This window comes from Patiria miniata, unplaced genomic scaffold, assembly GCF_015706575.1.
Source record: "Patiria miniata isolate m_02_andy unplaced genomic scaffold, ASM1570657v1 HiC_scaffold_6, whole genome shotgun sequence".
Classification (NCBI taxonomy): domain Eukaryota; kingdom Metazoa; phylum Echinodermata; class Asteroidea; order Valvatida; family Asterinidae; genus Patiria; species Patiria miniata.
The window spans coordinates 17,656,540-17,671,871 of NW_024037073.1; the positions used below are offsets into that span (position 1 = coordinate 17,656,540).

At 40.0% G+C, this 15,332-nt stretch overlaps 1 protein-coding gene across 1 annotated transcript; it reads left to right on the forward strand.

Annotated features, from left to right (window-relative positions):
* Positions 1 to 1,102: 1,102 nt before the first annotated feature.
* LOC119743027 (protein LZIC-like) lies at positions 1,103 to 12,236 on the forward strand. Its single transcript, XM_038219339.1, has 7 exons — positions 1,103 to 1,278; positions 3,319 to 3,487; positions 5,589 to 5,724; positions 7,121 to 7,219; positions 8,735 to 8,830; positions 9,682 to 9,763; positions 10,125 to 12,236. The coding sequence occupies exons 2-7, from the start codon at positions 3,387 to 3,389 to the stop codon at positions 10,181 to 10,183; spliced, it is 573 nt and encodes a 190-aa protein (XP_038075267.1). The 5' UTR covers positions 1,103 to 1,278; positions 3,319 to 3,386; the 3' UTR covers positions 10,184 to 12,236.
* The last annotated feature ends 3,096 nt before the right edge of the window (positions 12,237 to 15,332 follow it).

Below are 15,332 nucleotides of genomic sequence, written 5' to 3' on the forward strand. Positions count from 1 at the left end.
AAATTGAAACCCCAAAGAGACTCATTAAACAATCGGGGAATATAGATTGTTGAGATCAAATTTCCAAAGTTGAGGGTCATACTACAAGGGATGTACAAGCACACATGAAAGTAATTTGAATTCAATTTTTTTTTTTATCATGTACACAATCACTGTGGCTGAATAAAATTATCCACAATATAATAAGGAAAATGTTAGATCCCAAGTCTTTGTTTTTCTTTGTTTTCCATTACTGATAATACAAGGTAACAAGCCAAGGCAATTCGTAAAGTCCCAAGGACCTTGTTTTAAAAGGTGTTAGACTGTACAATAATTATGAATGAAATTTATAGATAGTAAACATAAGTTGTTTGATAAGTTTAAACATTTCTTTCATTAGCGCATTTATGGAATCAAATCGGCAGTACAATCAGCTTCATGTAGATTTGTAAATAGATTTAACTCGAAAATGGCTCTAGATTAAAAACAAACACCAGTTTTGACACTCATTACATGTGTACGTGTATTTTTTTCTTTACAATAATATGGCGTGGAGATTTTGCTATTGTAGATAAAACTTGCTTTTGTTTTTTGTTTCCTATAAAGTTTTCAACTCAACGTTCAGTGGAACCTTTATTTAGGTTTCATTATTAGCCATGGTTCTAAAATGGAAGCTTTTAATTTACTTTGAAACAAAAACAATTATCAAGTTTGGAATCTGAAATTGTTGGTATTATCTTTTGTGGCTTATAAAACGAAGTAGGATCCTTGTTAAAACATTTTGTGTGCAGCAGGGAAGATTAAAGATAAACTACACATTCTAAATAAAAAGATCAACTAGCCTACACCATGTTTTTATTATTAGTTGGTGATTTAATTTTTGTTTTCGAGCACGTCCGTATTTTCATTTTTTGTTTCAAATAGGTAAAAGTAGGTAGTGTTTTGTGTTTAATTTCCATTCCAGTTGGCGGTTGTGTGATACCATTTTTATATAGTTTATTTATACAGTGTCTGCTTCCTTGCGAAATACGTTTCGGCGACTGTTCGCATGAGGGCGCCCTACATTAGAGCTGGTAAGATTAGACTAGACGGGTACCAAACTATTTCACAGGTTTGTATTGAAGACTCGCTGAAAAGAGTCTGGGTTACTGGGTTTGACATCTTCGGTTGTTTTCGAGGAAAACCTTGTAGTTGTCACTCGGTCTTTGTTTGGGGCTGACACTTCCTGCATTTAAAAATCCAGTTTTGTGAAGTCTGTTTAAGGAAGAAATGACAACATTATCCGCAGCAGATAATTGTGTACGTAAAATCTTTTTATTTTTTTCTTAATCAAAATAAAGTAAAGTGAATGAAGTGAAGTGAATTGAAGTGAATGGGCAGTGTGTCGTCTGCTGCCGCGCAGGGGTTAGTTAGTCCAAGTAACTTAAACTTGGACCCAACTTATCGCCTTTTTAACATTCGGACATGGTCTGGCGGTACGGTCCAAGCTAATCCTTATATGCCGAGCAACACAATTCTTTCATTGACCCAGAAACCCAACATTGCCCAACAAAAACATCAGATTTCACCTACTCCTAGAACTATGAGGCTCCGCGTGAGCGGAGCCTCATAGATGTAGAAGCCCGCAAAATTGTCTGCAGCACAAAACACTAATAAAGTACAAAAACGTCCATCAAAATGCAGACATTTCACACAGAACCGCTGCACAGTTTGGCCCTATTCTCCGTATTTTACCTCTTGACATACTCACGTATCTTGGGCACAACTAACATAAGTGGATTCTGTCGGTTTTTAGGCCAAAATGATGAAAAATATGCCCTTTCCGCACTGAGCCAACCGAACACTTGAAACGTGCACGCATATGATCGAGCGATGATTTTTGGTTCGCTCGGAGCGCGCCGCGGGGGGTACGGTACAAGGCGAAATGATAGTATGTGCATGCGTACAAGTGCATGTACCGTACCCCCCGCGGCGCGCTCCGAGCGAACCGAAAATCATCGCTCGATCATATGCGTGCACGTTTCAAGTGTTCGGTTGGCTCAGTGCGGAAAGGGCATATTTTTCATCATTTTGGCCTAAAAACCGACAGAATCCACCTATGTTAGTTGTGCCCAAGATACGTGAGTATGTCAAGAGGTAAAATACGGAGAATAGGGGCAAACTGTGCAGCGGTTCTGTGTGAAATGTCTGCATTTTGATGGACGTTTTTGTACTTTATTAGTGTTTTGTGCTGCAGACAATTTTGCGGGCTTCTACATCTATGAGGCTCCGCTCACGCGGAGCCTCATAGTTCTAGGAGTAAGATTTCACCCTCAAAATGGCCTACAAATTACCAGATACGCCACCTGACAAAATGCCTGAGGTAACAAGTAGACATCGATGATTAAGATGGTTGTAGTTTGTACTGAAGTTTACTGACGATCCGGATGAAAAGTGAAATTTCCCATTCAATTCCAAGAGCTCCCCTCGTGATCTTGAACACGTTAAATTTCCGACTAGATAGAGGCCAGGGTTTTGATTTTTGAGGGAAATTTGGGGGTAAAATTACGAGGACAGTGCGGCGACAACACGCAACCCGAAAATAAATATGGTGATCACCACGCAGTGTACCGTGAGCAGGTACGGCGTGCTGAATCGCAAGGCGCAAACCCTGCAGGCAAATCGTGATTTCTACCCCAAAAAACTGTTCAAAATTGCAAAACGGGTGTCATTTAGAACTGAGAAAAGTCTGCTTTTGATTGTTAAGGTGATTTTTGATCAATACAAAACATTTTTGACTCAAATTTGATCAAAACAAAACAGGGGCCCTACACTACACGATCGCTGTAAAGTAAGGCCACACCACACTCCCTGAATTCACTTACCATGCTTAGTTGCTTACACCATGTACACCGGGAGGACATGTTTCAAAAGTTATTTCCACATGTAGACTGCAGCCTGTGCAGGCCTTGTTGATTTTAGACCCGTGAAAATGATGATAAGACATGAATCTGGAACTCAGAAGGGAAAGATTCCCATATCTGGCCATCACTTGTCACCCTGTACACAAACCTTATGAGACTGGTCTGAAAATTTCTATGTGTTTTCTCAGTAAATACTTCAATATGTTTACCCTGCAAAATTTGAAATTTTAGGACATAGGTGGCATATTATTAATATCACTTTCTGACGGCTGATAGGTCACTGAAGGGAAAAATTAGTGACGGCCAGATATGGGAATCACTCCCTGAGAAACACTTCCAATTTTGTTAGGAAATACATAGTGGAAGTGCCAGACTTCCAGTACAAGTACTCTTTGAGCTGTAACTTCCTTAAAACTCACTTTTATACTTTTTTCAGTGAAACAACAGAGAGCAACAGACAAACATCTCATTCTTGAGTTCAGTGTACTTTGACTTCAATCAAAGATGGCATCCCGTGGGCAGTCCGAGACGACAAAGTTGAAACAGAACATGGAGGAGCAGTTAGACAGATTGATGGCCCAGCTGTCAGACCTGGAAGAGGCTAGGTATTAAATACAGCCTGTTTTATAGATTTATACCCTAACTCCCTAGGCCTTTTTGCTAGGATGTAGCCTCAATCCTGCAAAATCCTCCAATTGGCCTCATGGAAAAATAGCATATAGCCTCAATCCTGCAAATTCCTCCGTTATTTCTTGAATATGGTCGATGGAGGGGTGACCACTGCCTGAATCCTGCAAAATCCTCCGGCTATGACTGTCAATAGGATGAGGCAGAGGCAGTGACATCCTGGAGCAGTGCGGAGGATGTCGTGTATAATCAAGGACTAAATTTATGCACGGTTGAGCATAAACAACACAAGGTCCGACCCAAGACCTTGACACAGTGCGTACTCTGAAATCAGCAACGCACTTTGGCCATGTAACCTCAATCCTGCAAATTCCTCCAATTTGCAAAAAGGATTTTGGAGGATTCAGGGCGGTTTAAGGTCAAACATTTTGATGTACATGTAGTTTCCTGATTCCAAATTTTTCTCCATGTGTGATGCAATCAAGCTAAATGAGTCGTTTGTTGACCCCGGTCAAAACAATTTTTATAACAGATTTGAAAAGAGCACAATCTCAGCATTACTGCTGTGAAAACCACATGCTGATACCATCTTTAGTTCAAAAATTATGGAAGTTGGAACACCAAGAGATGTGATGAAGTGATGTGATGAAGTGGCCCTATTTTGGTCTGAATCTCCAAATGAAAATTCCTGACAAACGACTCATGTAGCTTGATTGCATCACATATATAAGGCCGAATGAAAAAAAACACGTTTCTCGTCCGGGTTTTCGAAAAAAAGGAGGAAGCGGGGCTTTTTATTTTTTATTTTTTATTTGTTTCAAGATGGCTGCCATTTAAAAATTTCCTGCAACCGTTGGTGTTTCCACTGTTCAAAGACACTTTTAAAATGAAAGATAAGTTGGACAAGAGAACTGAACATGTTTACAGTGTCATTTAGACTTGTATTGGTCTACAATTTATTTTCCGATGAATTTGTGGACTTTTTCGGTGTTTTTTTACTGCATGTTTTAAAAATAAAAAATAGTAAAAAAATCCAGGCGGCCTCCAAAAAGGAAGCGGGCGGGGACGAGAAACATGTGGTTTTTTTTACTTTCGCCTAACTTCATTGATGGTCAGGCATTGACCAAAATGAATTTATCGCTGAAAACATAAATTATTTTTAAGGATATTTGATGGTCAGTCATTGCAAATGTGTTGAAAAAAAGAAAGAAACATTGAAAAGCACGCCCTTAATAAAGAAAATGTTCATGACTCCCCAGGAAATTTGCACAAATTGGTTGTAGCTGTGTCAGCATACTGCAGTCTTTCCAAATAATGTGAAATACAAAGTTAAGCGTAGGAAAGCATGCAGCTTCTCGGATTCACTTTATTTGTATTAGGGCCATGATAGTTCATTGCCATGTCGGGCCACCATACAATATATTTTGGGGGAGAAAAATCAATTTTCAGACCTAAAATGTTTTCAATTTGTTTTTCAATATATTTTAAATTCTCATAGACTCCGTGCATAGGCAACAAAGTTGCGTCTACATACTACATTCTTGCATAGGTTTACATAAACTGCATATGATTTTAAGATAAATAATGTTTCACTTCAATCAGATCCATGGTGAAAAAAAGAAAACGAAGTGGCTATTGTTACGGCAGCCGTTGTTTAGCGCCCTCTACGATACTTTTTTGATACGCACGCAGGTATATAATTATTTGTTTCCCCACGTTTTAGCGAGCAGTGCGACAGCTCAGTCGATAGAGGGTAGGATTTTGCACCGCGAGGTTGCGGGTTCGCATCTCAGTTTTGCACTCAAATTTTTTTCCTTTTCTAACCTGAGGCTTTGGAGGATTTTTTTTAAAAGGGAAATAAAGTCCGAATTTCATAACGTTCAAATTCACTTTTTTCCTTCTAATTTTATATTTTCTTCTCATGTTTTTATAAAAGTTGCAGTCTGCCGTAACGATAGAAAATGGGAAATGCGTTACGGCTGCCGTAACGATAGCCACTGCGAAAATAGTTGTCCTTAAGAAGTTTTCTCAGATCCAGGGCAGTTTACCAATCACTGTTTTCCCTGTATGTGGCATTAGGGAGGACATGGATGATGATGAATATGAGGAGACGAAGCAAGACACCATAGAGCAGCTACAGGACTTCAAGGAGTCACTGACTAAGATGATGGCCGGTAACATGACGTTAGTGGATGAACTCAACGGAATGCAGATTGTAAGTAGATCGCCTTTTTGATGAAGTTATTTTCCCATTCCTGTAGACTTATCCCTTTGGTATAATGCGCTATACAGGGTGTTTCAATAAAAAGGAAACCCAACTTTGAAGAACCAGTATGGACAGACTAAATGTTTACTGGCTATAAAACTGTTATCATCTGAAAAGCGTAATCTCTATGCTTTTCAATGATACCTTGTTTACATTTCTAGGGTCATGCATCACTGAGCGCCACTGTCATGAGATTTTGATGCAAAATTGCAGTTGGTTCACTTTCATGTCAAACACAATAGGCATGGTGTGCATGAGAATAAGTATTCAAGAAGCAGACACCAGTGCATAAAAAGAAACCAAAAACCAAGTCGGGTTGGTTTCAAAACTGGATTTTATTGTTTGTCATGAATTTCTTGTTTTGACCAAGCTACGTTCAAAACAATATCCCATTTTCTCAAGGATTAACATTCAAGCCATTTCACAGACATTTCCATAACAATAGGCACACCGTGCCCAGTGTTTTTTTTTTATGAAAGTGAACCAACTGCATTTTTGCATCCTATTTTCAAGACAATGAAGCTCAGTGATGCATGACTCAGGAAACCTAAACATAGTATCATTGGAAAGCATAGAGATTACGCTTTCAGATGATACCAGTTTTATAGCCAGTAAACATATCGTCTGTCCATACTCATTCTTTGAAGTTGGGTTTCCTCTTTTTTTGAAACACCCTGTATAAGCACCCCCCATTTCAACCACAAGTAGGACCATTGGGAGAAACTTTAGCATCATAAGTTATACCTTTGGGAGACGTGGAATTACGGAGACATTTCAATGTCTCCTTAATGCCTCAGCTTCTATTTAGAGGCAAAATTTTACTGTCGCAAATACATGTAGGCTAGGCCGATTGCTCGTGGTCCTATTAGTAAAAATACCGTAAATCATGGGGGTATGAAAAGGTAAAATTGGGGTTAGTGGTCATTAAATTTGGAAAACAAATTTCGCACAGGTCTATGGCTTCCGTGCACAAGTACCCCATCAACAGCCAGAAAAGGAGAGTTTGGGGTGACCTAGACTGGTTCCCGATCCATCCACTGTGTATTTCAAATGTATCCAAAGTTAGGGGAGGCAGGGATTAGTTTCGGAGACCATCCCAAGTTGAATTCGAGTGTATTTGTGCGCCGACGATTTCTGACGCTCATGCGAAGACGCGGTGGCTATAACTATTGCACATTCAGGAAGTCGTCCATACTTCGCTTGCAAACCAGAACAGTACAGTACGCGCACGCTGTGTGTACCGTCCACAGAGCTCTCAAAAGAGGTAAAAATGCGCCCTCTTTCGTTGGCGCACGGAGCCCATGGGAATGTCTCCCTAGTGACCCATTATCTTTTGTACACGCAGGCAATCCAAGCAGCGATCAGCCAGGCCTTCAAGACACCAGAAGTCATCAGGCTCTTTGCCAAGAAGCAGCCAGGCCAGCTCAGGCAAAGGCTAGCAGAGGTAAGACGATATCATCAATATAATCCACATGTATGCAGGAGGGCAATTCCACGGTTACTCACGTGACATTTTTGATGTACTTTTGAGTTTCCTTGGGCTGTAATTACCTTACTGAAAAGGTTTAATAACTGTTATCCCCATGGTAGATAGAGTAGACCTAGACCTACCTGCATGTAAGCACCAAAGATGAAATCCAGAAGAAATGTGTTATGTATGATAAACAAGACGCACAAAATCGGTTACTCACGTTACATTTTCGTAATGTGAGTAACCGATATTGTGCTTCTTGTTTATCATACATAACATATTTTTCTGGATGTCATCTTTGGTGCTTAGGTAGGTCTAGGTCTACTCTATCTACCATGGGGATAACAGTTATTAAACCTTTTCAGTAAGGTAATTACAGCCCAAGGAAACTAAAAAGTACATCAAAAATGTAACGTGAGTAACCGTGGAATTGCCCAGGATGCCCCACTTCCCCATGGACCCAATTCTAGGCCTCGTCCCAATCACTAGTCTAGGGCTAGTGTCTAGGGCTTGGACAGTTGGCACTGGCACATGCAGATGATAGATGTAGCCGTAACGTTGGATAACCTTTTTTTGGACAGATCTCTAGGAGAGTGAGATCTCATGCTCTGAACAATGGGGTGCTGTGGTCCAATGGTTATGGTGTTCGACTCGTGTACCGTGGTACATGGGTTCGAATCCTGACCGTGGGAACATTGTGCTTGTGCTCCTGAGCAAGGCACTTTACCATTTTATTGCTTCGTCCTTCGGATGGGACGTAAAGCCGTAGGTCCCGTGTGTAAGAGAAGGGGTTTCCCCCTGTGTTTCTGGCAGTGGCTGCAATATGCGCTGCAGCACCTTGTAAACCATAAGGTGCTACATAATGGTTCTCATATTTCTCATGTACTTCATTTACCTGTCTCTAATAATAGACATAATTTCCAGCGCCTTCAGTACCTAATTGTTGGTAGATACGTGCGCTATATAAGACTTCAGTATTATTATTATTGTTAACAACATGGCCCAATACACAGGTCTGCTTATCGCAAGGGGAAAATCTCTGCTGACTGTAGTGCAAGATTCTGCTGTAGTTAGTAGGGCGCGTTTCATGGCATTTTGGCTGATGCACTATTCACATGCCGTACACCTTGTACTTTTGGTACTAGTTGGATAAGTGCAGAACTTTGAGTGCCGAATCCTGCGTGGAGCCGGAAAATTTGGCCCAGGCCACTTTTGCTCAAAATGTCGGCCAACAAATTTATCAAACAGTTTGAGGTATGCATTCAAATTTAAAGCAGATTTTTCTTCAGCCTTTCAACCAGTAAGTCAATGATTAAAGTTGTCTAAATGTAAAGCATTTGTTTGCCCTGGCTTTGCATCTAGATACACGTAATTCAACACTCAACCGATCACCTTCGGAGGCGAGCTTCACTATGCAGCTCGTACAGGTTCATATTTATGTCGTTGTAAACCGTATTTTTAATTTTTGTTTTTCCTTTTTGTAACCAGGTTGAAAGAGATGGTAAAGTAGGGAAGCTGTCCCACGACAGCTACACACAACAGAAGGTGGAGATCCTGACAGCGCTCAGAAAGCTGGGAGAAAAGGTGGGATAACAAAATTTAAAATTTTTCATCTATATTCTCCCAAGAATAACTCGAAGTATTTATAGTCCATTATTTGTAATTTGTGCATTTTGTTCGTTTGAAGCAACAAACATGCTCAAAATCTAAAGAAGGGTATTGAACAACTTACCTGATGAAGTTTCAGCTCAGCTTCAGCTGTATATTCCGAGAAAAACAGCATTCTAGGATCTTGATTTCAAATCAAATGTTGCTGAATCATGTTTTGAATTGGGCCTGAATTCAGTGTCCGAGACACGTTCTCACTGAGCCCATTGCAGCTACGCGATGTCGCGCACTGATCCGACGAATTATAGCAACCGCCCATACATGTGCGTCGTGCCAATGCTTGCGCGCGCTTCGCTGCAAAACAAAACGAACTACTAATTTAAATTTCCTACGGTGCGTCTTAAGAAGCACCATTGGAAAGGCCTTCTTTTGTTGATTTCTTCAAAATGACAGCTTTCCAGAAAGAATAATTTCACAGGGTGTTTAGTCCCCTTACTATCTTTCAGTATGTTTTTCAACAAGAATTACGCCAGTTACTTTTTGGATAGCTGCAAATGATGGACTTTAGCTTTAAATGTGGGGCCTTAACTTGTCAACAGAACGTCCAATTGAAGTGCAGCAAACAGTATTGTAAGGAGAATGTTCTCATTCCTAATACCTGCAAACCCTCATTTCGACCTCTGCCCAGTTCTGTCTCATTTTGCAAGAACGCCTCACAAATATGGGATACAGAAATTTTATACTGTTCAGCTATTTTGATGTTACTCCTTTTTGAAAAAAAAAACATTTGTCGTCATTTGTTATCTGTTTTCACTCACCGTTTGCAGTTGACGCCAGCCGAGTCCGAGTTTCTGGCCAGTAATTCCAGCCAGGCGCTCAATGAATTTGAAAAGGTCACAGGAAACATCGGTAAGTCAGAACAAGTCAAACACTTTTCTTTCCAAACAACAAACGTAGACTTTGTAAGTGCGCTGTTCTGATCTAAGATTATCTTCCAGATCTATTTTTGACCATTCCTGTGATTTTACTGACCATTTCCATGACTTTTGAGACAATTTTTACGATTTTGTTATAATTTTCACTGATTTTCTTACTATTTTTCCATTTCCCCAATCATTTCTGACGCATTTCCTTATTTTTCAATGATTTTCTTGATCATTTTCATTCGGTTTTTTTTTCTAAACATTTCTTCAATTTTTCTTAGCTCCATCATTTTCTCCAACCATTTTGTGACTTTTGTGACCATTTTCGTTGTTTTACCTGACCCCAGGCCCCAGTGAAAAGCTCCTTCAAGTAGCGAGCTCCCAGGTCCAGCAAGCCAGCAAGTGATCTCAATGCAACTCTAGAATCTGGATCAAGCAAGACCAACTTCTGCCAAGGTCTCTGGACTCATGGCCCACCCGTTGGACCTTTCCCCCAAGCAACCTGCCAAAAATTTGCCTTATGCCACCTGACATCTTGCAACAAAGTTGGCTCCTTTTGAAAGAGTGAATTTTCACGCAGTCGTAAAAAATAGCGAATGGAACATTGGCTTCAATCTCAACTTGTTGGAATTTTTTTTTAATTAATTTTTTTAACATTTGTCCATTGCCATTTATGTTTTTATCATCCGGGGGCAGCTATTCAACATTTACTGGGACGCTTTAAACCTCACTTCGGTATTTCATGCAATGCACTCACGTCCAGTGATGTGTACATGTACAGAGCTTCACACAATGCATATGTGATGGACACTCCGGCACGGTGTGATCCAGTGATGGTGAACAAAATCCAGAGATGCCACTTTTCTGGTTTAAACTGGAATTCCGGGGTTTTTTTTAATCTCACAAGATTCTGGTTTTCCAGCCGTAAACAAAAACTGGAAAAAGAAAAGAAAAACTGTGGAAATGCGTTGATTTTTACCTCGTTTTTAATAGTGCTCTCGATTACGCACGCAAGGCACAACGTGGTTCGTTAATGTAGTCTTAAATACAAGTCTTTGTTGTTGCCGAGCCTGCATGCGATACAGGCGGCCAACATACGTTCTTGCACGCAGTATACAACAGCGCCTGGCATGCTGCATGCACCACTTGCAGGCGTGTTGTGTGCTAAGCACATGTAGCATTCAGCCTGAAAATCAAGACTATCACTTCAGTTTTCGGTGGTTCCCGATCGCAGTGATATATGTGAATACAAAAAACGCCGGGTACCAAGAGTAACACTCTCGAACGCACCCCGACAGTGTTGTGAAATCGTGCATGTTTCCGATGTTTCGTGTTGAATATTGCGTTGGCAATTTGGGAAGGCAGAATAAATAATAGGATTATGGAAAAATTCAAAGTGATTGAACGAACCGACAGCTTAAGGCCATAGAAGCAAAAATAAATGGAACTGGGTTTGGCTACAACAAGAGCAAGATGACAACGGGGACTTTGTATCGGAGTGGCTTTTTCACAAACAATAAAGTTCCGGGGTTTTTTTTTTCAAGCAGACCCTGTGGCATCTCTGAAAATCGGCCTTGTATTAATCATGAACAAAACTATCATGGTTATTGCAACATCGGATTTAGTGTTAACACCCAGTATGCACTGAATTGTTATATTTGTTTTTAAAGAAATCCAATGACATTTATTATACAATGTTGTCACTCGACATTCTTTTGTTAAGTTCGCTACCCATATAGTTGTGTTGTTCCATTATTGCATAGATGTACCAGAAACAATTTTAGCTACGTGAGATTTTTATTTCATAGTGTACATTTCATTCAATGGTGTCTGCTTTTGCGTTCCAAATTATTTCTTTTAGAAATTTGGCTTTCGTATGTGCTCTCTACTAAGAAAATAATAAAACTTCTCTGTACTATAAAAATGCTAGGACTTGGACAATTCTCCTGATTTCCTAATTTTAACTTCTCTTTCTTATTCAATGGAGGGAGTTGGTAGAACTTAGGTATATTGGTAGATTGGTCATATTATTTCGGCAGCTACTTCTTTCCCAGTCTTGAGCGTTATTTGCTGGTGCTTTCTGTAGACATTGAATGGACATTTTGTGCCAATATGTGTTGTGCTATTTTGATCTTTGTATTTTGAAAGTTTATCTGTATATATGGCCGTCTCTTTTGTTTTCGTATATTTTGTTTAGAATGATGTTATCATGATTACTCTACACCTTCTTGAGTTAGTCTAGGTTTCTGTTGATTTATAAACATTTACTAATTTATAAAATTTCAATCAATGTGAGGATACATTGTGAAAGGCCAAGAGAAGTATCCCTTCTTTTGGTTGTAATTTTTTAATGTCTTTAAATCCATACCAAATTTCTAAACTCTAAATTATTGAGTTTGAAGTTCACCTTTTATGGTTACTGGTGACTTTAATAAATCAACAACAAAAAGGAAAATGAGCATTGTATGTCGTAACTTGTATTTTTTATCAAAGATAATCATAGATGTCTTGCAATTGGCATTTGTGGATAAACAGGCATTTAAAGCAAAATTTTCATGACCCAAATAAAAAAAACTATATATTTATAAATTGTAATATATCAGTAATAGCAGTACTGAAAATAAATTTACTTGCAATTGTTTAATGTCATGTTAAATTAGTCTTAAAAATTAAAAGATATGAGTCTGACCACTCAAAATTTTAGATTTACTGTGAAGAGCATTTTTTAAATAAAAGTTCCATTCTGGAAGACTTTAAAGTTGATTCCTGTGGGTTTTTTTTATTTTCATCATTTTCTAACTTGCAACTTTTCTAACAATACAAAACTTATTAATTTTTGAATGAGACATACCAAACAAAATCGGCCGATGTTAGTTATATTGAATTATTACTTAACACATTTTAAGACTGTTAAAACGGATTTCCGATTTGTTTTTTTATCAGCCCAAAAAATACGATAACTTCACACTGAGTCAGTTCTATGGGTTCTAGACAGACTAATAGCACCCCCGAATGTGTTCTGCCAAAATGTCAACAGATCAATGGCGCCCTCTATTTATCTCACCTGATCAAAGTAGATTGTTTGCGTGCGTCATGAGAACGAAACCAACTGTCCCCTAATCAGATCAGCTTGTCCATAGAGCTACAAACCTTTACCCCCAGCTTTGCATTGCAAGCGCAAAAAGAAGACTGCTCTCTTGCCCCGGGTAATGCGCGGCGTCCCTAAGCTAATTAACTCCGGACGATTTCGATTTTTTGTCCTCCGTAAGGCCAACTCCAATTAAAATATTCGATGTTCATAGTCGGTGACCCCTGAACATCAATTGCTTAGTCACAATAATGATGAAATAGATAGAGATAAGATCAGACACTAGATTCTATTCTGAGAGTTTGGTCGGGAAGTCGAGTACAGCCGGTCAGAGCGCACACCATTCTGCTTCATTGATTCAGATGGCTATTCACTGGAAGAGTTTACATGGATTTGGTCCACATGATGGGCCGGAATTAGCCACGTCATGGGGTAATCATATACGATAGCACTGCCTGGTTCTCAAGTGGCAGTGAGTCAGTTAGCCAGTCACTGAGTCATTCAATGAGATGGGTACAAAAAGACATTGGTTCTTTGGGAGCCGGAGCAGCAAAAAAAGCCATTTTGGTTTCATATTTTGGACGTTCGTTTGGCCCAGTATCATCAACGTTATACTTTCCATCACTTCATGTTCCCGAGTTCTCTTTAGTCATCACCATCAGTACCTATTCGTCCCTTCTTCGTCATCCTCTCATTCACCGCTCTTCTCATCCGCCATGTTGTTTCCATGATGTGCATCATCCTCATCAATCCGAGTGATCCCCAACATCTTATCGTCTTTATCGTCAGTATCCCCATCAGTGTCCTAAATCTGGCTTCTTCCTCACATGCTTATCATGATGATCATCATCATCATCCGTCCATGCAGTTTCATATTCATCCATCTTCACATCCGCTCCAAACTCTTCTTTTCATCATCATCATCATCCCCATCATCCCCATCATCATCATCATCACCCCCCCCCCCCCCACTACCACAACAATCATCACCACCATCCCCTCTCACCAATTGACTATTATGTCCTTGACCTTGTTTTACAGGTACCATCATTACGGGATGCCCTCATCAGGTGGACCTCAGTTCGTGTTCCTCCTCTGCCGTACGCGTACCCCGAACCGTAAGGGTGCTCGATTTGCTGCCACCTCTCATATCTTTGTAGGGCTTGTACGGTGAAGTCTCTTGACGTTTCTTCACTGGCTTATTGTGGAACTCCTTGTAAAGACCCCCTTGATTTTAACTTCTCAACAAATTCCCGTTCTCTCTTATTACTTGCTTATTTAGTCAACACCTTTAGTCATGGCCGTGGCCAGATTTTTTTCTAGAGAAAAGCAAAGCACATTTTTTTTCCAAAATCCCTATACTTTTCCAGCATATTCTCGATTTATCATTTTTTCGAGGGTGGGCAGGGACATTTGCCCCCCCCCCCCAACCCATTGAATTAACAGCAATATGACTGCGCACCTCTTTGTTTTCTTTTCTTTTTTTCCCCCTCCTTTTTTTTTTGGCTTCTCCAGTGGGGAGGGAGGGAGGGGGCAAGCGCCCCCTTGCCCCCCCCCCCCCCCTTCGCGACTTCCATGCCTAATAGTGACCATTGGACTTGCGGTTAGTGATTCCCATAAGAAACGACATCATAACCGTAATAAGCATTATCACGATCATCCTCACAAAAACCATCAGCATTTCCATCAAGTTCTGCACCTTGCCACTATCACCACACTCACCAAAGCATTACCACCATCACTAACCCTGACGTCATCATGTTATCCACATGATTCGTCCGCTCATATAATTAACCGCCAGAATCGTTTTCACTCCAAATACACTGTAGTTTCATCCGTTCTGATACCCTTGCACCACACCAATTCACCTACATAACGCCGAGGTGTCTGGAATGCACCGCGTAAAAGAATTAGCCAATCACATTACACATCGATCGCCCAATTCGGGACTTTTAGCCAGTAGCAACGCGGTCTAGATTAGTCGATACCGTCTTAATGTCAAGAACAATCAGCATCGATCTTCTGGGATAGAGCGTGGGGATCGTTTTAGGTTACTCGACTGAAAGTAGACTTTTTCAAACAAGCCGACCGCTTTACCTTTCTAGCATCGCACACATTTCGTGATAATTTGGTAGACATTTCTCGCTTCGCCAGTTTGGATCAACTCGATGACAGTTGATAAACGCTCACTGGCGACGACTCGAAGCGTCTTCAATTTCGCGTTTCTTGTACATAAGTACATGTAGTGTGTGGAACAGAGTACAGTTTCACATTGCTGTCTCGCCCCAAAAAGGTGCTCAGAAAAGTAAGCCAAGTATCTTCAAAGACGTCGTTTCCGCTAAAAAGATGTTGAGTTAACACTGCTTTTTATTACAATTACAAAGGTATTTTATTTATTTGAAAAAGTTGGCAAATTGAGTGAGAAAATTATCTTTTTTTTTACTTTGAAAATAAATTCAGGTCTGTA